This window comes from Salmo salar, chromosome ssa26 (genome assembly GCF_905237065.1).
Source record: "Salmo salar chromosome ssa26, Ssal_v3.1, whole genome shotgun sequence".
Classification (NCBI taxonomy): domain Eukaryota; kingdom Metazoa; phylum Chordata; class Actinopteri; order Salmoniformes; family Salmonidae; genus Salmo; species Salmo salar.
This window is the reverse complement of record NC_059467.1, coordinates 48,705,858-48,728,954: the sequence shown is the minus strand read 5'-3', so window position 1 is coordinate 48,728,954 and position 23,097 is coordinate 48,705,858. Positions and strand designations below refer to the sequence as shown.

The following is a 23,097-nucleotide window of genomic DNA, read 5'->3' as shown; positions in this document are numbered from 1 at the left end:
CGGCAGGGACTGGGAGACTAGTCAGGATCGAGGCAAAGATAAACAGAGCAAAGTACAGAGAGATCCTTGATGAAAACCTGCAGCAGAGTGCTCAGGACCTCAGACTGGGGTGAAGGTTCACCATCCAACAAGACAACGACCCTAAGCACACAGCCTAGACAACGCAGGAGTGGCTTCGGGACAAGTCTCTGAATGTCCTTGAGTGGCCCTGCCAGAGCCTGGACTTGAACACGGTCGAACATCTCTGGAGAGACCAGAAAGTAGCTGTGCAGCGACGCTCCCCATCCAACCTGACAGAGCTAGAGAGGATCTGTAGAGAAGAACGGGAGAAACTTCCCAAATACAGGCGTCAAGCTTGTAAAGTCATAACCCAGACTCAAGGCTGTAATCACTGCCTAAGGTGCTTCAACAAAGTACTGAGTAAAAGGTCTGAATACTTATGTAAAATGTAATATGTCCGTTTTTTCTTTGTAATACATTTAAAAAAATAAGTATTTGCTTTGTAATAATGGGGTATTGTTTGTAGATTGAGGGTTAATCAACTTTAGAACAAGGCTTTAATGTAACAAAATGTGGAAAAAGTCAAGGGGTCTGGAATACTTTCCGAATGCTCTGTAAGTATTTAGGTTTCTACTGATCAATCAGAAATCGATATAATAAAAATAATAAACATGCACAAAAACATTTAAATAAAAATGGTTTATTCTCTTTAATATAGTATTTGTTCTATCCATAGCAGAAAAGAGCCTCCATGCCACTCAGTGCTATTATAGCTCTGACCCCAGGCCAGTGCAGCTCCATACTGACCAACACACATCTCACAGCACAACACCAGTGCCAAACTGACCTGGAGTCAGTCTCTGTATCACATCTGACATCAGGGGATTTCAGAAAACAGGGGAGTTGAGCTGGGTGGGGTGGGGAGCGGGCAGGGATTTCGGGGGGCAGTTCTAGGAGGGAATATCACACCTCATAGCTTGGATCCGATACATTGTGTGTGACTGGGGCCAAGCAACGCTAGTACCCACGTTGTGAAAGATTTAGGTTTTATCCAAGAGTGTTGTGTGTGTTGCAAGTTGACTTCTTGCTCCAGTATGGCTGTAGACTTGGAGGCAGATCGTTTCTGCCACGAAAGGGTCACAAGTTGAGGTAACAAAGGTTTTCCTGGACGGCAAGAAGGAACAGAGACACAATCAAAAGAATGGAAGACTGGGCTTGTTACAATCTGGCTGTTTCTGTGCAGGTATGTGTGTGTGGATAGGTGTGAGAATGTGTACATGTCAGGGTTCTCCCCAGGATTATTTAACAAGGTGGTGCTGCTGAGCAGGTGTTTTCAACACCTGTAAATGACATTTCTTGCAATCTACTCATAAATATTTAAGGATTTTATTTGACATAATGGCGCTGCCAGTCCAGCAGGTGGCGCCGCTCTAACATTCTTTGGGGAGAACTCTGTGTTTGTATGTTACCTCCTCTCTGTCCATCATGTTGCATTGGATCCACTTATTGCCTTGGTGTCTGTGTTGGAGATGGTCTGTTCATTCAGCACTGGATCTGAGGGACACAGAACATGGTAGTCAAGAGATCATCTCTTTCCAATTCACTCTTCACCAGTACAGGTCAAAGTTTAAAGAGATGGTGAGAGATTTCTGCAATAAAGTTCTCTATTACACAGTCAGATGAAAAAGGGCTTAAAGGGATACTTCGGGATTTTTGCAATGATGTAGCATGCTAGCAGATAGCACAATGACTGGAAGTCTATGGGTAATGCTAGTTAGCATTGGCTCGCGAAACTGCCTCTAACTTCCTTCAAACTGGACACAGAAACATAGTATCTACAAGTTCAACTGACTATGGGGAAATATATAAATGGCCTCTGCCAAAATCCCAAAGTATCCGTTTAATTGGCAAAATCTGGAACCATCACTTTAAGTACTGGGTTTGAACTGCTTCTAACTATTTACACAACATCACAAAAGTACATTTGCATAAATAATTGCATACTGGACACAGAATGAGTGCACTTCACTGCCTAGCATTGGGTCCATGGACAGAGATGGAGAGAGGGAGAGACAAAGACGGAAGAACGTAGAAAGATGGGATGAAAGAGTGACACTAGAGTTGAGTGGTCTTTGTGCAGCGCTCTGGTGCTCAACATCCTACAAATCGCTCAGCACATTAAAAAAAAAACCTGCATCTCCAAATTCGCTCCATTAATTTTAAAATACGTACAATACCAGTCAAAAGTTGACACCTCCTCAATCAAGTGTTTTTATTTTTTACATTGTAGAATAATAGTGAAGACATCAAAACTATGAACCAACACATATGGAATCATATAGTAAAAAAAAGAAGGGTTTAACAAATCAAAATATATACCGCTCAAAAAAATAAAGGGAACACTTAAACAACACAATGTAACTCCAAGTCAATCACACTTCTGTGAAATCAAACTGTCCACTTAGGAAGCAACACTGATTGACAATAAATTTCACATGCTGTTGTGCAAATGGAATAGACAACAGGTGGAAATTATAGGCAATTAGCAAGACACCCCCAATAAAGGAGTGGTTCTGCAGGTGGGGACCACAGACCACTTCTCAGTTCCTATGCTTCCTGGCTGATGTTTTGGTCACTTTTGAATGCTGGCGGTGCTTTCACTCTAGTGGTAGCATGAGACGGAGTCTACAACCCACAAAAGTGGCTCAGGTAGTGCAGCTCATCCAGGATGGCATATCAATGCGAGCTGTGGCAAGAAGGTTTGCTGTGTCTGTCAGCATAGTGTCCAGAGCATGGAGGCGCTACCAGGAGACAGGCCAGTACACCAGGAGACGTGGAGGAGGCCGTAGGAGGGCAGCAACCCAGCAGCAGGACCGCTACCTCCGCCTTTGTGCAAGGAGGAGCACTGCCAGAGCCCTGCAAAATGACCTCCAGCAGGCCACAAATGTGCATGTGTCTGCTCAAACGGTCAGAAACAGACTCCATGAGGGTGGTATGAGGGCCCAACGTCCACAGGTGGGGGTTGTGCTTACAGCCCAACACCGTGCTGGACATTTGGCATTTGCCAGAGAACACCAAGATTGGCAAATTCACCACTGGCGCCCTGTGCTCTTCACAGATGAAAGCAGGTTCACACTGAGCACATGTGACAGACGTGACAGTCTGGAGACGCCGTGGAGAACGTTCTGCTGCCTGCAACATCCTCCAGCATGACCGGTTTGGCAGTGGGTCAGTCATGGTGTGGGGTGGCATTTTTTGGGGGGGCCAGAGGTAGCCTGACTGCCATTAGGTACCGAGATGAGATCCTCAGACCCCTTGTGAGACCATATGCTGGTGCGGTTGGCCCTGGGTTCCTCCTAATGCAAGACCATGCTAGACCTCATGTGGCTGGAGTGTGTCAGCAGTTCCTGCAAGAGGAAGGCATTGATGCAATGGACTGGCCCGCCTGTTCCCCAGACCTGAATCCAATTGAGCACATCTGGGACATCATGTCTCGCTCCATCCACCAACGCCACGTTGCACCAGACTGTCCAGGAGTTGGCGGATGCTTTAGTCCAGGTCTGGGAGGAGATCCCTCAGGAGACCATCCGCCACCTCATCAGGAGCATGCCCAGGCGTCGTAGGGAGGTCATACAGGCACGTGGAGGCCACACACACTACTGAGCCTCATTTTGACTTGTTTTAAGGACATTACATCAAAGTTGGATCAGCCTGTAGTGTGGTTTTCCACTTTAATTGAGTGTGACTCCAAATCCAGACCTCCATGGGTTGATAAATTGGATTTCCATTGATTATTTTTGTGTGATTTTGTTGTCAGCACATTCAACTATGTAAAGATAGAAGTATTTAATAAGATTATTTCATTCATTCAGATCTAGGATGTGTTATTTTAGTGTTCCCTTTATTTTTTTGAGCAGTGTATTTTATATTTGAGATTCTTCAAAGTAGTCACCCTTCACCTTGACAGCATTGCACACTCTTGGCATTCTCTCAACCAGCTTCACCTGGAATGCTTTTCCAACAGTCTTGAAGGAGTTCCCACATATGCTGAGCACTTGTTGGCTGCTTTTCCTTCACTCTGCGGTCCAACTCATCCCAAACCATCTCAATTGGGTTGAGGTCGGGTGATTTTGTAGGCCAGGTCATCTGATGCAGCACTCTATCACTCTCCTTCTTGGTCAAATAGCCCTTACACAGCCTGGAGGTGTGTTGGGTCATTGATCCTGTTGAAAAACAAATGTCCCGCTAAGCCCAAACCACATGGGATGGCGTATCGCTGCAGAATGCTGTGGTAGCCATGCTAATTAAGTGTGCCTTGAATTCTAAATAAATCACAAACAGTGTCACCAGCAAAGCACCCCCACATCAACACCACCTCCTCCTCCTCCATGCTTCACGGTGGGAACCACACACACGGACATCCTCCGTTCACCTACTCAAAAACACAGCGGTTGGAATCAAAAATCTCAAATTTGGACTCCTCAGACCAAAGGACAGATTTCCACCAGCATAATGTCCGTCCATTGCTCGTGTTTCTTGGCCCAAGCAAGTCTCTTCTAATTGGTGTCCTTTAGTAGTGGTTTCTTAACAACAATTCGACCACGAAGGCCTGATTCACACAGTCTCCTCTGAACAGTTGATGTTGATTCATTTGGGCTGCAATTTGAGGCTGGTAACTTTAATGAACTTATCCTCTGCAGCAGAGCTAACTCTTGGTCTTCCATTCCTGTGGTGGTCCTCATGAGAGCCAGTTTCATCATAGCACTAGATGGGTTTTACGACTGCACTTGAAGACATTTTCGAAGTTCTTCATTTTTCCATATTGACTGACCAGGTCTTAAAGTAATGATGGACTGTCGTTTCTCTTTGATTATTTGAGCTGTTCTTGCCATAATAAGGACTTGGTCTTTTAGCAAATAGGGATATCTTCTGTATACCACCCCTACCTGGTCACAACACAACTGATTCGCTCAAACACATTTAGAAGGAAAGAAATTCCACAAATTAAGACACACCTGTTAATTCAAATGCATTCCAGGTGACAACCTCATGAAGCTGGTTGAGAGATTGCCAAGAGGGGCAGAGGGAGGCAACCTTGAAGAACCTCAAATATAAAATATATTTAGATTTGTTTAACAGTTTGTTGGTTTACTGCATGATGTGTTATTTCATAATTTGATGTCTTCACAATTATTCTACAATGTAGAAAATAGTAAAAAATAAAGAAAAACCCTGGAATGAGTAGGTGTGTCCAAACTTTTGACTGGTACTGTATATATACACTTTAACAAACACCCCGTCTACTTTAGTGACAACGCACCGTTTGGTTTTGAAGTAGGCTAACATAAGAAGCTTCAACATTTCATCATCGGCTCCTGAACAAGGACCAAGCTGATGATATGTGGCGGCCATGTTAAAAAAGGATTAGCTTTTTCTCCAATCTATTGATGACCAGATACTTCAGTCGTAACTGGCTCTGTTGTGCTCACATTTTACAGTTGATACACAACTTTAGCACTGTTACAAACTTACTCTTATTATTTAATAATAGCCTTTAAATAAATCATCAATTAGTGTCCTATTACCTGGTCGACTGATATCTATATATATGTTCATTAGTGGGTGGGTAGGCTAAATGAATACAACAGAACAGGTTTATTACGTGGTGGACTGATATCTATATCTCTGTTCATTAGTGGGTGGGTAGGCTAAATGAATACAACTGAACAGGCTTATTACCTGGTGGACTGATATCTATATCTCTGTTCATTAGTGGGTGGGTAGGCTAAATGAATACAACTGAACAGGCTTATTACCTGGTGGACTGATATCTATATCTCTGTTCATTAGTGGGTGGGTAGGCTAAATGAATACAACAGAACAGGTCTTATTAAAAGAACAGTGATGAAGGAATTTTTAAATGCGGTACCACAGTCAGATTTGAGGCCGATGTTGGAACATGTTTTGAGATCCTCTCCACGCTCCAGCCAAATTAGGGAGGCTCCACTCCTCGCTCCACTCCGCTCATATCTTCTACTCTGTGTGTGTTTATCTTAAAGGTTCTACACAGTTTATGAAAACCGAGCCGACAGAGGTCCGTTTGCGTCGAGTTAAAAAAAAAAATCTGCCACACAAATGTTCGTAGAACTACGTATAGAGATGGAAACAGACCTGTGTAGGCTCTGTTTAGTAAACTGTGTAGACCCCTTTACAGAATTATGGCTGCTGCTGGACTTAGACAGAGAGGACAGACATACTGGTATGTATCTTACAGAAGTATGGATGCTGCATGGCCTCAGGTAGACAGACATACAGGTGTGTATCTTACAGAAGTATGGATGCTGCATGGCCTCAGGTAGACAGACAGAGAGACAGATATACAGGTGTGTATCTTACAGAAGTATGGATGCTGCATGGCCTCAGGTAGACAGACAGACAGACAGACATACAGGTATGTATCTTACAGAAATATGGATGCTGCATGGCCTCAGCAGCGGTCAGTCTCTGCTGGTGGTCGTAGCGTAGCAGCTTGTCCAGCAGGTCCAGGGACTCAGGGGTCACCAGGTGCTGGTTCTCTGTCTGGACAAACTGCTCCCAGCGCTTCCTTGTCTGCCTGGGGGGAGGAGAGGAACTGCTTGATCTGGTCCGATAATAAACAGGGAGGTACTGCTTGAACTGGTCCAATAAGAAACACTCATTTTAGTTTAACATTTCAAAATGTAACGCTACGGTTGTTCCTCAGGGGTATGTTGACACATCGCTTCACAAGTATCGCTGTCCCCAAGGGCACAAACATCCAATAAAAGGAGAGAATGGGAAGCTAAAATGTGAAGGTGATTGGATCTTTCCTTTATATTCTATGTCCTTCAGGGTAACACGGAAACAACAGAACACTGGGATGTGGATTTCTACACAATCTATTTCTATCTGAACATTCCACACGGTAGGCGAGCACAGTGGTATGTGCTCCATGTAAACAAACTGTCTTGCCCACCCACTGCACTAAAACAAATCCCATTAGAGCCACTGAATACCACCCCAGCAGTCCTCAACAGCAGCCCCTCACCCCACCTGAGTGACAGTCTGTTTCTGTCATGTCAGTGCTTTGTCAAATTGTTTGGCTTTTCAATGAGCAATGGACTCGACTAGAGCACAAACAGATGTGGGACCAGGTTGCCCTGTGCTACGCCCCCTAGTGGTACTTACTGTCCCAGGAGGTCTTTGAAACGTGTGTCCAGTTCAATGTGGTACTTGTGTAGGTAGCCAAACAGCTCATCTGTCCCAAGAACCTTAGCGATGCGGACCAGCTGGTTACAACATGGGACAGTCAGAGGAACGTTGAGACACACATCTACCATACATCCACACCTTCTACATCAAAGATGAACAGTGTTCATAGTGTGTATTCATGTGGTCCTTTTGTTGTAATTATATATAACAGGGATTGTTGACAATAGAAGTGATGACCTCTCCAGTGGCTGGTCCCACACCCAATGATGCCATTTCACACTGTTGTACTACATACAAGCATAGTATCATGGACTATTGTAGTGTGGAGCTGTGTGTGTTATTTACCTGGTCCTAGTTGCCCTGTGTGTGTGTGTGTGTGTGTGTGTGTGTGTGTGTGTGTGTGTGTGTGTACCTGATCGTAGTTGTCCTGGCCATGGAAGAATGGCTCTTTCAGGAAGATCATGCTGGCCAACATGCAGCCTAGACTCCACATGTCCAGACTGTAGTCATAAAGCTACAAACACAACCACATAACAAGGACAATACAGAAGACTGGAAAAATACTCTACAAGTAATTCTAAAATCATAAGTGTGATTCCATTGAACAATATCCATGTATTGGTACATCTGTAAACATACTACTGTTGAACATACTAATGTTAGCAGACAGATAAATGTGTTGATGTAACAAGTATTAAACCAATATATGCATCATGATGTATTACAGTGTATGTTCACATTGAGTAAGTAGTGTGATGTGTGTTAATAACTAGTGTGTACCTGATAGTCCACTAGCAGCTCTGGTCCTTTAAAATAACGGGAGGCCACCCTGACGTTGTATTCCTGAGCTGGGTGGTAGAACTCAGCCAGACCCCAGTCTATGAGACGCAGCTGAGACACACAGACAGCGGAGAGAGAGAGGAATTAGAGGGGTTTGTGGCAGTGTGACAGCTTCCTGTTTTGCACTATGCTAACCTGCCTTCTAAGCCTTTCAAAATGGCTTTCTGACCCATCAAATAGTGGACCATCTTGGAACTACGGATCTATAGTATGGTCGGGATCAATTTCATTTTGAAAATCAGTAAAAAAGGAGGTAACGGAATTCAGTTGAAAATAGTCTGAATATTAAATGGATCATTTTAAATGTATAAAATTCAACCATCAGTTGGTTATTGAATTGAAAAAAAGGATTTGATCCATAAAGCTGCTAAATGTCACTTCTTGGACGACCAGACCAAATTCACATAGAAATGTGTGTTATACATCTGTCACTCTCATTGAATGCAAGTCTAAGATCTATTCTATGGGTGCTATTTCTATGCTTCCAGTTCTTAAGTTTTGTTATTGCGTCTTACTTTTGGTTTTGTACACCAGCTTCAAACAGCTGAAAATACAATATTTTGGGTTATGAAAAATATATTTCACTGCCGTTTAGATGGTACAATGATTCTCTACACTATACTCATCTTTAATTTGATGGGCTCCCGAGTGGTGCAGTGGTTTAAGGCACTGCATCGCAGTGCTGGAGGCGTCACTACAGACACCCTGGTTTGAATCCAGGCTGTATCACAATTGGCCCAGCGTCGTCCGGGTTTGGCCGGTGTAGGCCGTCATTGTAAATAAGTATTTGTTCTTAACTGACTTGCCTAGTTAAATAAAGGTTAGATAAATAAATAATGTTAGCCTTCAGCTTTGTTTTCTGCTGCTGCAGCACCACTACTGCCACCTGGTGGCTAAATAGAACCATGACAGCCCATCCCACCCTGCACCCCCCCTCTTTCCTCACAGCGTTTTGGTGCCATAACTTGACCCATTTAACGCCTTCTGAAGTTTCCTCTCTGGATGAGTGCAAAGTATCTCTTCTTCCTCCCAAAGTGTGACCTTGTTCACTTCCCTTCACTGATTAAAGGAAATGACAAGTATAAGAAATATGGTAGGAACCCCCACTAACCTATGCATCCACCAATCCAATGCCATTACATTAGTGAGAAGATGACTGATTACTGCTGAATTCGTGTAGCAAAACAACGTAAGCTTGCGAGACTTGCGGACGGTTGTAAGAGGTAAAAAAATTGAGTGTACACTTCAGGTGATATTTGGGACGCAACATTCTGTGACCCTCCTGATAAAACAAGTATTGATGCTCTGCTTCTGACCCAGGAGAAATTAGCTGCAGCTACGGCTGCTATGAGGCCAGCTATTTGGGAAACACTGGCCTAGATTAGTAGGGAACAGGGGCAGGAATGGTGTTTATCATAACATCATTTAAAAAATGGACTTCTTCTATAGAAATAGGTCCTGCCTCTCGCTAAATAGTCCAAAGCAGATCATTCAGTAGATGTTCCTACCGGTTCTAGACTATGGTGACATCTATATCAGGGTTCTCCAACCCTGTTCCTGGAGAGCTACCCTCCTTTAGGTTTTAACTCCAACCCTGTTCCTGGAGAGCTAACCTCCTGTAGGTTTACCTTCCTGGAGAGCTACCCTCCTGTAGGTTTTAACTCCAACCCTGTTCCTGGAGAGCGACCCTCCTGTAGGTTTTAACTCCAACCCTGTTCCTGGAGAGCGACCCTCCTGTAGGTTTTAACTCCAACCCTGTTCCTGGAGAGCGACCCTCCTGTAGGTTTTAACTCCAACCTATTGGTTTTAACTCACCCCGTTCCTGGAGAGCGACCCTCCTGTAGGTTTTAACTCCAACCCTGTTCCTGGAGAGCGACCCTCCTGTAGGTTTTAACTCCAACCCCTGTTCCTGGAGAGCGACCCTCCTGTAGGTTTTAACTCCAACCCTGTTCCTGGAGAGCGACCCTCCTGTAGGTTAACTCCAACCCATATAAGACATATACACTAAACACAACATGTAAAGTGTTGGTCCCATGTTATAAACCACAAGATGTAAAGTGTTGGTCTCATGTTTCATGAGCTGAAATTAAACCCAGAAATCTTCCATAAGGTTTTTGTGTGCATTTCTCAAATGTGCACAAATTTGTTTACATCCCTGTTAGTGAGCATTTCTCCTTTGCCAAGATAATCCATCTACCTGACAGGTGTGGCATATAAAGAAGCTGATTAAACGGCATGATCATTACACAGGTGCACCTTGTGCTGGGGACAATAAAAGGCCACTAAAATGTGTCGTTTTGTCACACAACACAATGCCACAACTTGAGGGAGCGTGCAATTGGCATGCGGACTGCATGAATGCACGGCCCCATGCAGCAAGGATCTGTACACAATTCCTGGAAGCTGAAAATCTCCCATTTCTTCCATGGCCTGCATACTCAGAAATGTCACCCATTGAGCATGTTTAGGATGCTCTAGATCGACAGCATGTTCCAGTTCCCGCCAATATCCAGAAACATCGCAAAGCCATTGAAGAGGAGTGGGACAACATTCCACAGGCCACAATCAACAGCCTTATCAACTCTATGTGAAGGAGATGTGTAGCGCTGCATGGTGGTCACACCAGATACTGACTGGTTTTCTGATCCACGCCCCTAGCTTTTTCTTTAAGGTATCTGTGACCAACAGATGCACATCTGTATTCCCAGTCATGTAAAATCCATAGATTAATGCGTAATTAATTCATTTCAATTGACCGATTTCCTTATATTAACTGTAACTCAGTAAAATCTTTGAAATTGTTGCATGTTGCGTCGATATTTTTGTTCAATATAGACTCAAAAAGGTTGTCAAGATGGGGAGAGGTCTGTCCGTAATAAAGAGATGCTCTGCTTTTTTGATACCACACTCCACAAACAAGTCCTGCAGCCTCTAGTTTTATCTCATCTTGATTAATGTCCAGTCGTGTGGTCAAGTCCTGCAGCCTCTAGTTTTATCTCATCTTGATTAATGTCCAGTCGTGTGGTCAAGTCCTGCAGCCTCTAGTTTTATCTCATCTTGATTATTGTCCAGTCGTGTGGTCAAGTCCTGCAGCCTCTAGTTATATCTCATCTTGATTAATGTCCAGTCGTGTGGTCAAGTCCTGCAGCCTCTAGTTTTATCTCATCTTGATTAATGTCCAGTCGTGTGGTCAAGTCCTGCAGCCTCTAGTTTTATCTCATCTTGATTAATGTCCAGTCGTGTGGTCAAGTCCTGCAGCCTCTAGTTTTATCTCATCTTGATTAATGTCCAGTCGTGTGGTCAAGTACTGCAGCCTCTAGTTTTATCTCATCTTGATTAATGTCCAGTCGTGTGGTCAAGTCCTGCAGCCTCTAGTTTTATCTCATCTTGATTAATGTCCAGTCGTGTGGTCAAGTACTGCAGCCTCTAGTTTTATCTCATCTTGATTAATGTCCAGTCGTGTGGTCAAGTCCTGCAGCCTCTAGTTTTATCTCATCTTGATTATTGTCCAGTCGTGTGGTCAAGTCCTGCAGCCTCTAGTTTTATCTCATCTTGATTAATGTCCAGTCGTGTGGTCAAGTCCTGCAGCCTCTAGTTTTATCTCATCTTGATTAATGTCCAGTCGTGTGGTCAAGTCCTGCAGCCTCTAGTTTTATCTCATCTTGATTAATGTCCAGTCGTGTGGTCAAGTCCTGCAGCCTCTAGTTTTATCTCATCTTGATTAACTCTTGGCTAAGAGTTGAGGAAAGTGACTGCATCACTTCTTTTTATAAGAAATATTAATGTGTTGAAAATCCCAAATTGTTTACATCGTCAACTTACACACAGCACTGACAAACACATTTACCACACCAGACAAGCCACCAGGGGTATTTTCAGTCCCCAGGTCCAGAACAAATTCAAGGAAAACGCACAGTATTATACAAAGCCATGAAACTCCCTTCCATCTTATACAGTGCAAGTTAACAGCAAACCTGGTAAAAAAAAAACAGATAAAGGCAACACCTCAAGGCACAATGCCTCTCCCCCATGGCACCTACCTGTTGTGTATGTACTGACGTACGTGTAACTGACAGACACGCACACACACACGTTCATGTTTTTAGATGTACAGTTGTGGCCAAAAGTTGAGAATGATACAAATATTCATTTTTACAAAGTCTGCTGGCTCAGTTTGTATGATGGCAATTTGCATAAACTCCAGAATGTTATGAAGAGTGATCAGATGAATTGCAATTAATTGCAAAGTTCCTCTTTGTCATGCAAATGAACTGAATACACAAAAAAACACTTCCACTGCATTTCAGCCTTGCCACAAAAGGACCAGCTGACATCATGTCAGTGATTATCTCGTTAACACAGGTGTGAGTGTTGACAAGGACAAGGCTGGAGATCACTCTGTCATGCTGATTGAGTTCGAATAACAGAGTGGAAGCTTCAAAAGGAGGGTGGTGCTTGGAATCATTGTTCTTCCTCTGTCAATCATGGTTACGTGCAAGGAAACACATACCATCATCATTGCTTTGCACAAAAAGATCTTCACAGGCAAGGATATTGCTGCCAGTAATAATGCACCTAAATCAACCATTTATCGGATCATCAAGAACTTCAAGGAGAGCAGTTCAATTGTTGTGAAGAAGGCTTCAGGGCGCCCAAGAAAGTCCAGCAAGCGCCAGGACCGTCTCCTAAAGTTGATTCAGCTGCGGGATCGGGGCACCACCAGTACAGAGCTTGCTCAGGAATGGCAGCAGGCAGGTGTGAGTGCATCTGCACGCACGCACAGTGAGGCGAAGACTTTTGGAGGATGGCCTGGTATCAAGAAGGGCAGCAAAAAAAGCCACTTCTCTCCAGGAAAAACATCAGGGACAGACTGATATTCTGCAAAAGGTATAGGGATTGGACTGCTGAGGACTGAGGTAAAGTCATTTTCTCTGATGAATCCCCTTTCCAATTGTTTGGGGCATCCGGAAAAAAGGTGAGCACTAGAAGACAAGGTGAGCTCTACCATCAGTCCTGTGTCATGCCAACAGTAAAGCATCATGAGACCATTCATGTGTGGGGTTGCTTCTCAGCCAAGGGAGTGGGCTCACTCAGAAGTTTGCCTAAGAACACAGCCATGAATAAAGAATGGTACCAACACATCCTCCGAGAGCAACTTCTCCCAACCATCCAGGAACAGTTTGGTGACGAACAATACCTTTTCCAGCATGATGGATCACCTTGCCATAAGGCAAAAGTGATAACTAAGTGGCTTGGGGAACAAAATATCGATATTTTTGGGTCCATGGCCAGGAAACTCCCCAGACCTTAATCCCATTGAGAACTTGTGGTCAATCCTCAAAAAGGTGGGTGGACAAACAAAAACCCACAAATTCTGACAAACTCCAAGCATTGATTATGCAAGAATGGGCTGCCATCAGTCAGGATGTGGCCCAGAAGTTAATTGACAGCATGCCAGGGAGGATTGCAGAGGTCTTGAAAAAGAAAGGTCAACACTGCAAATATTGACTCTTTGCATCAACTTCATGTAATTGTCAATAAAAGCCTTTGACACTTATGAAATGCTTGTAATTATACTTCAGTATTCCATAGTAACATCTGACAAAAATATCTAAAGACACTGAAGCAGCAAACGTTGTGAAAATGTATATTTGTGTCATTCTCAAAACTTTTGGCCACGACTGTATGGAAATTGTAAAGTCTTTTGTCTGTAAGGTATTTTGTGTCATGTGTCAGACCGCAGTAAGACCCTGTTCCTGGAGAGATAACCTACAGGAGGTTTTCACTACAACCCCAGTTGTAACTAACCTGGTTCAGCTTATCAACCAGGTCATTATTAGAATCAGGTGTGCTAGATTAGGGTTGGAGTGAAAACCTAAAGGACCGTAGCTCTCCAGGAACACGGTTGGAGAGCCCTTAACTATATTAACGCAGCTGCCACTTCATTAAAGCCGTTAGATGCAGTTTATCTTAACACCATTCCCTCAATTAGGCAAATATGACCACAACTAACCTCCCGATTCCTGCTGACAAGCAAAAACTCAAAACAGGAAGTATCAGTGACGCGCTCAATACGGAAGTGGTCGGATGAAGTGGATGCTAAGCTACAGGACTGTTTTGCAGCACAGACTGGAATGCAGTACGTTCCTGGATTCACCCGATGGCATTGAGGAATTTACCAAAGTCACAGGCTTAATTTAAAAGTACATTGACGATGTCGTTCCCACAATGACCGTATGTACATATTCCAACCACAAGCCACGGATTACAGGCAAAATCCGCACTGAGCTAAAGGCTAGAGCTGCCGCTTTCAAGGAGCGGGAAACTAAACCAATGAACTATCAACACAGGACCAAGATGGAATGCTACTACACCGGTTCTGACTCTCGTTGGATGTGGCAGGGCTTGTAAACTGTCAGTGATTACAAAAGGAAACCCAACCACGAGCTGTCCAGTGACACAAGTGTACCAGACAAGCTAAACACCTATGCCAGCGTCGAGGCAAGCAACACTGAACCATGCATTAAAGAACAAGCTGTTCCGGCTGTCGTAGTCAATGTGAATAAGACCTTTAAACAGGTCAACATTCACAAGGCTGAAGGGCCTGGCGGATTTGCAGGACACCAACTCAGAGCATGCACTGACCTGCTAGCAAGTGTCTTCACTGACATTTTCAACTTCTCACCGACCCAGTCTGTAATACCTACATGTTTCAAGCAGACCACTATAGAACCCTGTGCCCAAGAACGCTAAGGTAACCTGTCTAAATGACTACAGCCCAGTAGCACTCATCTGTAGCCACGAAAATGCTTTGATAGGCTGGTCATGGCTCACAGCACCATCATCACAGACACCCTGGACCCACTCCAATTCGCATACCGTCCCAACAGATCCACAGATGACGCAATCTTTATTGCACTCCAAACTGCCCTCTCCCACCGGGACAAAAAGAAGACCTACATGAGAATGCTATTCACTGACTACAGCTCAGCGTTCACCATAGTTCCCTCCAATCTCCATAACTAAACTAAGGACTCTGGGACTAAACACCTCCCTCTGCAATTGGGTCCTGTACTTCCTGACAGGCCACACCCAGGTGGTGAGGGTAGGCACATGTGCCACGCTGCCCCTCAACATGGGGCCCCTCAGGGGTGCATGCATAGTCCCCTCCTGTACTCCATGTTCACCCATGACTGCATGTCTGTGTACGACTCCAACACCATCATTAAGTTTACATACGACAAGACTGTGGTAGGACTGATCACTGACAACGATGAGACAGCCTCCAGGGAGGAGGTTAGAGACCTGGCAGTGTGGTGCGAGTGCATGGCCAGGATTATCAACAACCACCACGGGTCGCTAATATGGCCAGGATTATCAATAACTACCACGGGTCGCTAATATGGCCAGGATTATCAACAACCACCACGGGTCGCTAATATGGCCAGGATTATCAACAACCACCACGGGTCGCTAATATGGCCAGGATTATCAACAACCACCACGGGTCGCTAATATGGCCAGGATTATCAACAACTACCACAGGGTGCTAATATGGCCAGGATTATCAACAACTAGCACGGGTCGCTAATATGGCCAGGATTATCAACAACCACCACGGGTCGCTAATATGACCAGGATTATCAACAACAACCACCACGGGTCGCTAATATGGCCAGGATTATCAACAACTACCACAGGGCGCTAATATGACCAGGATTATCAACAACTACCACGGGTCGCTAATATGACCAGGATTGTGCCTTTGGCTACTGGACAACGAAAGAAAGTTGATATAAAATAAATTGCCTCCAAGGATATGGTGTGATTGACTAGGCTACTTTGAAGCAAGGTAAGACATGCCTCATATGTAGTAAAACACTTTCACGTTTCAAACAATTAAATTCATGTTGTTTTCTAAACGCATACTGCCTCCAGCTCACTGCAAAGTGGTGTGTGAGGTGATGATGAAGCCTGCCTTCCGTTGCCGTTGGAGACGCTGTCTGACAGACTTTCCCCTCAAAGGCTCTGTATGTGAACGGTGTGATGAGATGCATAACGAATACACTGTACTACACTCACCTATTTAATTCCACTAAATTAACCTATAGACCGATAGGCATGACTCGTCAAACGTGTTTCCATCAACTGGTATTTCTGTCAATGAATAGGCTAAAAAAATAAAAGGATTTCTAAATGGGATCTTCTTCTTCTACCGGACAATTGGCCGGTGCCAATTATACCAGTTTTTCAACAACAAAAATGTAAATTGGCCAAAAGCCAGCTAACAGAAACCCTCTGCTCAACAGTTAATCAAACGGCTAACTGGACTATTTGCATTGACTCCCTTGTTTGCACTTACATTCTTGCACTGGCTCTATGCACACTCACTGGACTGTAGCCACACAATGCTACTGTATTATCCATCCTGACTGCCTTTTACACCTAGTTACCACCTAGTTACCACCTAGTCACCACCTAGTTACCTACATGCACATTGCCTTCAGAAAGTATTCATATCCCTTGACTTATTTCACATTTTGTTGTGTTACAGCCTGAATTCAAAATGGATTACAATTTTTTATATCACTTATCTACATACCATAGCCAATAATAAAGTGAAAGAGAGAAAATGAAACAGAAATACCTAACTTACATAAGTATATTGGAACCGGTACTCCTTGTATGCAGCCTTGTTATTATTTTCTTTTGCTCATCTTTTCTTACTTTTTAACTCTGCATTGTTGGGAAAGGGCTCGTAAGTTAACATTTAACGGTAAAGTCTACACCTGTTGTACTCATAACATAACGTTATTAGATTTTTTGCGGGTCGACAGTTTTAGTGCTCATCACTACATTCTCTACCGTAAAGTTGGTTGGCCGTCTCTGATATCACGTAGGTTGAAACATTGCTGTGTTTTCATTCATAAAGCCTTTTAACAAAAAACTCCCACTGTACATAAGATCATTACTAACCTCTAGACATGAGTGGATAAATCTGGAAATTTCCTTCTGTCTGTACTGAGTTAGGTAAACCAGCTTTGAGTTTTTTTTCTCCACTGTATTTGTGGAACAATATTCAAAATGTGATGTTTTGGTGTCTCCAGGTCAATTCAGGAAGCTGATTGAGGACATTATTACTGATGAATGGGTTTGTTTTTTATGACCATGTTTTTCATCTGTAAAAGAAACCTTGGTCTCAGTATGACTCCCTGAAAAAAATAAAGGTTAAATAAGATATATATTTTTAACCTTGTAGAGACCCAGGACATAAAGAGGATATTGTTTTGGGGTGGGCCAACTTCCATCATGTATAAATTGAGGATGTCAGCAAAACCAGAAATCCTGATTAAAACCAGGAAATGAAGAAACCCCAACCCTGAGAGAGGGAGAGTTTGATGTTGCCCCTAGGACTCTCCAGATTGTATCTCAATGAGAATAACCTGTTTAAATAAAGATGATCGGATGGCTACCTTTCTCATCTGGTGGTCGATCATGACGTTGTGTGGTTTGACATCCCTGTGCATGATCCCCATGCTATGGCAGTAGTCCAGAGCCTGCAGGAGACAACACAAAAGGACATCACAGTCTAGACGACAGTCTTTATCTGAAGACTCTTTTCAGGCTCTCTTGACCAAAAAAAAGTGTCAATGGAAACAAATTGAAGCCAAATTATTTGACAAGTGGGATGCAACAGAGCCAAGCGTGGGGACCTGCCAGCTTCCCTTACCTTGAGAAGCTCGTACACATAGAAACGAATATCAAAGTCTGTTAACTTCTGGTAAAGCTCCTGTGAATGAGATTAAACAAAGGTTAACTACAGTGCATTTGGAAAGTATTCATACCACTCGACTTTTTCCACATTTTGTTACAGCCGTATTCTAAAATGTATTAAAGAAAAAAAAATACTCAATCTACACACAATACCCCCGTAATGACAAAGGAAAAACTGTTTTTAAAAAATGTTTGCAAATTTAAAATAAAATAACCTCAAATAAGTATTCAGACCCTTTGCTATGAGACTTGAAATTGAGCTCAGGTGCATCCTGTTTCCATTGATCATCCTTGATGTTTCTACAACTTGATTGGAGTCCACCTGTGGTAAATTCAATTGATTGGACATGATTTGGAAAGGCACACACCTGTCTATATAAAGGTCCCACAGTTGACAGTGCATGTCAGAGCAAAAACCAAGACATGAGGTCGAAGGAATTGTCCGTAGAGCTCCGAGACAGGATGGTGTCGAGGCACAAATCTGGGGAAGGGTACCAAAACATTTCTGCAGCATTGAAGGTCCCCAAGAACACAGTGGCCTCCATCATTCTTAAATAGAAGAAGTTTGGAACAAACACGACTCTTCCTAGAGCTGTCCACCCGACCAAATTGAGCAATCGGGGGAGAAGGGCCTTGGTCAGGGAGGTGACCAAGAACCCGATGGTCACTTTGACAGAGCTCCAGAGTTCCTCTATGGCGATGGGAGAACCTTCTAGAAGGACAACCATATCTGCAGCACTCCATCAATCAGGCCTTTACGGTAGAGTGGCCAGACAGAAGCCACTCCTCAGTAAAAGGCACACAACAGCTTGCTTGGAGTTTGCCAAAAGGCACCTAAAGATGAAACCAATATTTAACTGATTGGCCTGAATGCCAAGCGTCACATCTGGAGGAAACCTTGCACCATCCCTACAGCAAGGAATGGTGGTGGCAGCATCATGCTGTGGGGATGTTTTTCAGCAGCGGGGACTGGGAGACTAGTCAGGATCGAGGGAAAGCTGAACGGAGCAAAGTACAGAGAGAGCCTTAATGGAAACCTGCTCCAGAGCGCTGAGGACCTCTGACTGGGGCAAAAGTTCACCTTCCAACAGGACAACAACCCAAAGCCCACAGCCAAGACAACACAGGAGTGGCATTGAGACAAGTCTCAATGTCCTTGAGTGGCCCTGCCAGAGCCCAGACTTGAACCTGATTGAATGTCTCTGTTAAGACCTGAAAATAGCTGTGCAGCAACGCTTCCCATTCAACCTGACAGAGCTTGAGAGGATCTGCAGAGAAGAATGGGAGAAACTCCACTAATACAGGTGTGCCAAGCTTCTAGCGTCATACCCAAGAAGACTCGAGGCTGTAATCGCTGCCAAAGGTGCTTCAACAAAGTACTGAGTAAATGGTCTGAATACTTATGTAAATTTGATAGTTTTTTTTGTTAAGCAAAAAAATCGAAACATTTGTTATTACTTTGTCATTATGGGGTACTGTGTGTAGATTGTATTTTTTTGCTTTCAATTTAATCAATTTTAGAATAATGCTGTAACAAAATGTGGGAAAAAAAGTCAAGGGGTCTGAATACTTTACGAACGCACTGTACTTTCAAAATGTTTACAGATTAAAAAGTTTTTGTTATATGATATCAGTATATTTTCATGTCTGTTAACTTTTCAAACAGACAATTACCTTAGAGAGAGATCAGTAACTTTACATAATTTCTTTGTAGTAGTTTCACATGAATGCATGATATTCACCAAACATCAGTACCTTAAAATCTGTGTTATTGATGCACTCAAAGACAAGTGCCGGCGTTCTAGACTGCAGAGAGATAAGATGGGAGAATTCATCCCTGATTATTAAAGAATAAAGAAGATGGCAGAGAGACAGAGTTCTATTGTTGAAGACATACAATCACAAGCACACATTTCAACAAAAGCAGAGCAGCACACCACTAAAGGCAAATAAACTGATGGGAGAGACATTACAATGAAAACAGTCTCACACTCATCTCTCTCCTTGTTTGTGGATTTATCACCAACATTGTCCAAATAGCCTTCATCAGGGGGCTCTCTCATTCTACAGTTTAACTTTGCTGATAGCGGGCTTGAGAAAAAGTTTGACTTACTATGACTGTGATAGGTGGTTGTCTTACCTAGCTAAGATGAATGCACTAACTGTGAGTGTCTCTGGATAAGAGTCTGCTAAATAACTGAAATGTAAATCTGTTAGTCAGCCTCTCACTGTGATGGTGTGGGCTCATTAATTCCCTTTTCACGGAGGGGAGGTCACACCCCTAAATGCAAATAAACACACACCCAATGGAGTACTGGGGCTGACCAGAGAGACCACAGAAATATAATCTATAGAATGGAGTACTGGGGCTGACCAGAGAGACCACAGAAATAGAATCTATAGAATGGAGTACTGGGGCTGACCAGAGAGACCACAGAAATAGAATCTATAGAATGGAGTACTGGGGCTGACCAGAGAGACCACAGAAATAGAATCTATAGAATGGAGTACTGGGGCTGACCAGAGAGACCACAGAAATAGAATCTATAGAATGGAGTACTGGGGCTGACCAGAGAGACCACAGAAATAGAATCTATAGAATGGAGTACTGGGGCTGACCAGAGAGACCACAGAAATAGAATCTATAGAATGGAGTACTGGGGCTGACCAGAAAGACCACAGAAATATAATCTATAGAATGGAGTACTGGGGCTGACCAGAGAGACCACAGAAATAAAATCTATAGAATGGAGTACTGGGGCTGACCAGAGAGACCACAGAAATAGAATCTATAGAATGGAGTACTGGGGTTGACTCAGAGAGATCACATAAATGGAATCTATAATACGGAATACTGGGGCTGACCGGAGAGACCATAGAAATATAATCTACAGAATAGTGTATTGGGGCTGACCGGAGAGACCACATAAATGGAATCTATAGAACAGGCCTCCCCTGTCAAGTCATTGATGCCATTATGGGACGACTGGCAGCCACTGCAAGTTTACCAGTCAATATGTGATTGTTAGAGGCACTAAGCCCCTTCTAGAGATTATATTTCTATGAGAGAGACATACCACAGGATCCTTCACTGTGTCCACCAGGCGGATGATGTTGGTTCCACCACGCAGGTTCTCCAGGATCTTAATCTCTCGCTTGATCTTCTTCTTCTTGACAGGCTGAAACAAGAGATCAATCATTTCCAGACATAAACACAACAAAAAGGACCTCAAAGCCTCAACCAGGCAGGGTTGTATTCTCCAGAACCAAACAGAAACAATTGGACCGAAACGGGGTGAAACTTAACTCTACACACTCCATTGGGTGTGTGCACTAATGAATATGACCCTGTTCAACTGAAGCCAATAGAAGGCCAACTGTTTTAAGCAGGGGCCACATGCCTAGGTTGAGGGTCCTATTACCTCCATTGTATACACCTACGGAAAAACATTCAAAACACATCAACTGACAGCAGCTCACCTTGAGGATTTTAACCACCACTTTCTCATTGTTGCTGACGTTGACGGCTTCAAACACCTCGCTGTATTTCCCTCGGCCCAGCTTCCGTACCAACTGGTAGTTGTCCTGATTACTGCAGAGAGAAGAACAAGAGAATCCTGAGAAGAGACCTGTGGGAAATGGTAGGAGTATATGCATGCAGTAGGGTTATCAGACAGGATGATCTAGAAGGGATAATACACATTTACAACAGGATTCTCCTAACTCCTGTCCTGAAGAGCAACTGGGTGATAAACAGACGTTTGATCAAACCCAGTAGGCTTGGAATGAAAGCATGCACACACAGCTCTCCAGAATTAGAGACCCCTAGTAACTAACAGTTAGTAGAATAGCTACATCCTTCTTTACCTCCAGCTTGGCACGTGTGCATCGTAGTCCCAGTAGTCCCTGGTCTTCTGCGTGTTGACATCGGTGTAGACCCGAGCTTTACTGCTGACCGTAGGAGGGGGCATCGCGAGCTTGGACGCCCGGTGCTGATGGGGCTCACCTTCCACAACAATACTACTCTTCTTGGCGCGAAATTGGAAGGCAGGGCACCGACTTTCGGGGACCCTAGATTTAGTTAACTCCGTGTAAGGTGGCTTAACATCGGTTTGGGCTACTTTCGTCCGTAGTTGGTGACCGCAGTCGGCAGCACTTGCTGTGCGGATTGTCAAAGCTACGATAAGCGAGTTCCTGATGCCCCTGAACAGCCTGTTTGGCAAGATGCTATGGTGGACCGCCAGTTTCAGGGAGGCGGCAGGAGAAAGGGGAAAGAGGATGAGGTAGACTAACACAATTGGCAATAATGATTCAATATCGGACAGCTAGCTAGTAACTCAAATCGAGAAATGGTTTAAAAAGCAATTTACGAGGCCGAGAGCTGGACAAGCTAATTGAATTTGACAGACCCCTCTGGTATAAGCAAGATAAGTTAGCTAGTTAGCCAAGATGCTAACCAGCTAAGTTGGGCCCCCGTGTTCATCACAATACTAACGTAAACGAATACGATAAGCCACCATAAGTACAATATCAAACAGCAAGCTTGAGTTACGATAATATGTTCTCTAACAATGGTCAGTTGGTTTAGAAAAGACGTCAAATCCGTCTCGCTACATGTACGTTACTGTAGAAATGATTGTCGTTAGCTAGCCTGCTACTGTTAGCTAGCTAGCAGCGCACTCGGGTAGGAAGTCCAGCGACATGTATTTGGGCTTGCGGTGGCACCCTCTCCAGGGCGCAAAGTTCGGGGAAAATGCCTGAGAATATTACACTTGAAACCGCTGAATATGTTTTTGAGTCTGGCTAATGGGTTTAGCTAAATATTCATTCTAAGAAGACTCCGTCGTTCAAGTCGTAGCTGCTGCGACTCCGTTGCAACAAAAACATCACCCGGAAGTAGTCGCCAGTGACCCCTCCAAACGCAACATTGTAGCGGCCCAAAGATCACCACTGTCGCCGTTACTGGCCGCATTCTAACCGGCAGGTGTTGTTTTGTAGCGGGGTTTCGTTTGAAGATATATCACACATTTCTAACCTAGCAATTGCTTTATTGAAACGTAACTATATATTATTTGACTAAGTAAATGTATATCACCCTTCTGGCAAATATCTAGTGAAAGCCTGAAATATGTACCAAAATATTCACATGTAGTTTCCTTTCAGGTTAGGTGTGTTGTAATTCCACCTCGGTACATGATCATTAAAAAATGTGCACCTTGTGGACAACATTTCCATGTGCATTGAAGTATTGTG

The 23,097-nt window shown here is 43.7% G+C and overlaps 1 protein-coding gene across 1 annotated transcript; it reads right to left on the bottom strand.

Moving 5' to 3' along the window:
- Window positions 1–684: 684 nt before the first annotated feature.
- Window positions 685–22,799, bottom strand: LOC106587860 (casein kinase II subunit alpha'). Its single transcript, XM_045709052.1, has 12 exons — window positions 21,712–22,799; window positions 21,325–21,436; window positions 20,922–21,023; window positions 19,600–19,650; window positions 17,801–17,860; window positions 17,544–17,627; window positions 8,011–8,121; window positions 7,643–7,744; window positions 7,207–7,307; window positions 6,465–6,613; window positions 1,470–1,554; window positions 685–1,164 (listed from the first exon to the last, which is right to left on the bottom strand). The coding sequence occupies exons 1-11, from the start codon at window positions 21,813–21,815 to the stop codon at window positions 1,484–1,486; spliced, it is 1,047 nt and encodes a 348-aa protein (XP_045565008.1). The 5' UTR covers window positions 21,816–22,799; the 3' UTR covers window positions 685–1,164; window positions 1,470–1,483.
- Window positions 22,800–23,097: the final 298 nt, after the last annotated feature.

Excerpts from the sequence above, each read along its gene's own strand:
- LOC106587860 (XM_045709052.1), bottom strand. The coding sequence starts at position 21,815 with ATGCCCCCTCCTACGGTCAGCAGTAAAGCTCGGGTCTACACCGATGTC. Across the intron at positions 21,437-21,711 it reads GCACACGTGCCAAGCTGGAG|TAATCAGGACAACTACCAGT; the intron begins GTAAAGAAGGAT and ends TTCTCTCTGCAG. Across the intron at positions 7,745-8,010 it reads AGCTGCTAGTGGACTATCAG|CTTTATGACTACAGTCTGGA; the intron begins GTACACACTAGT and ends TTGTGTTTGTAG.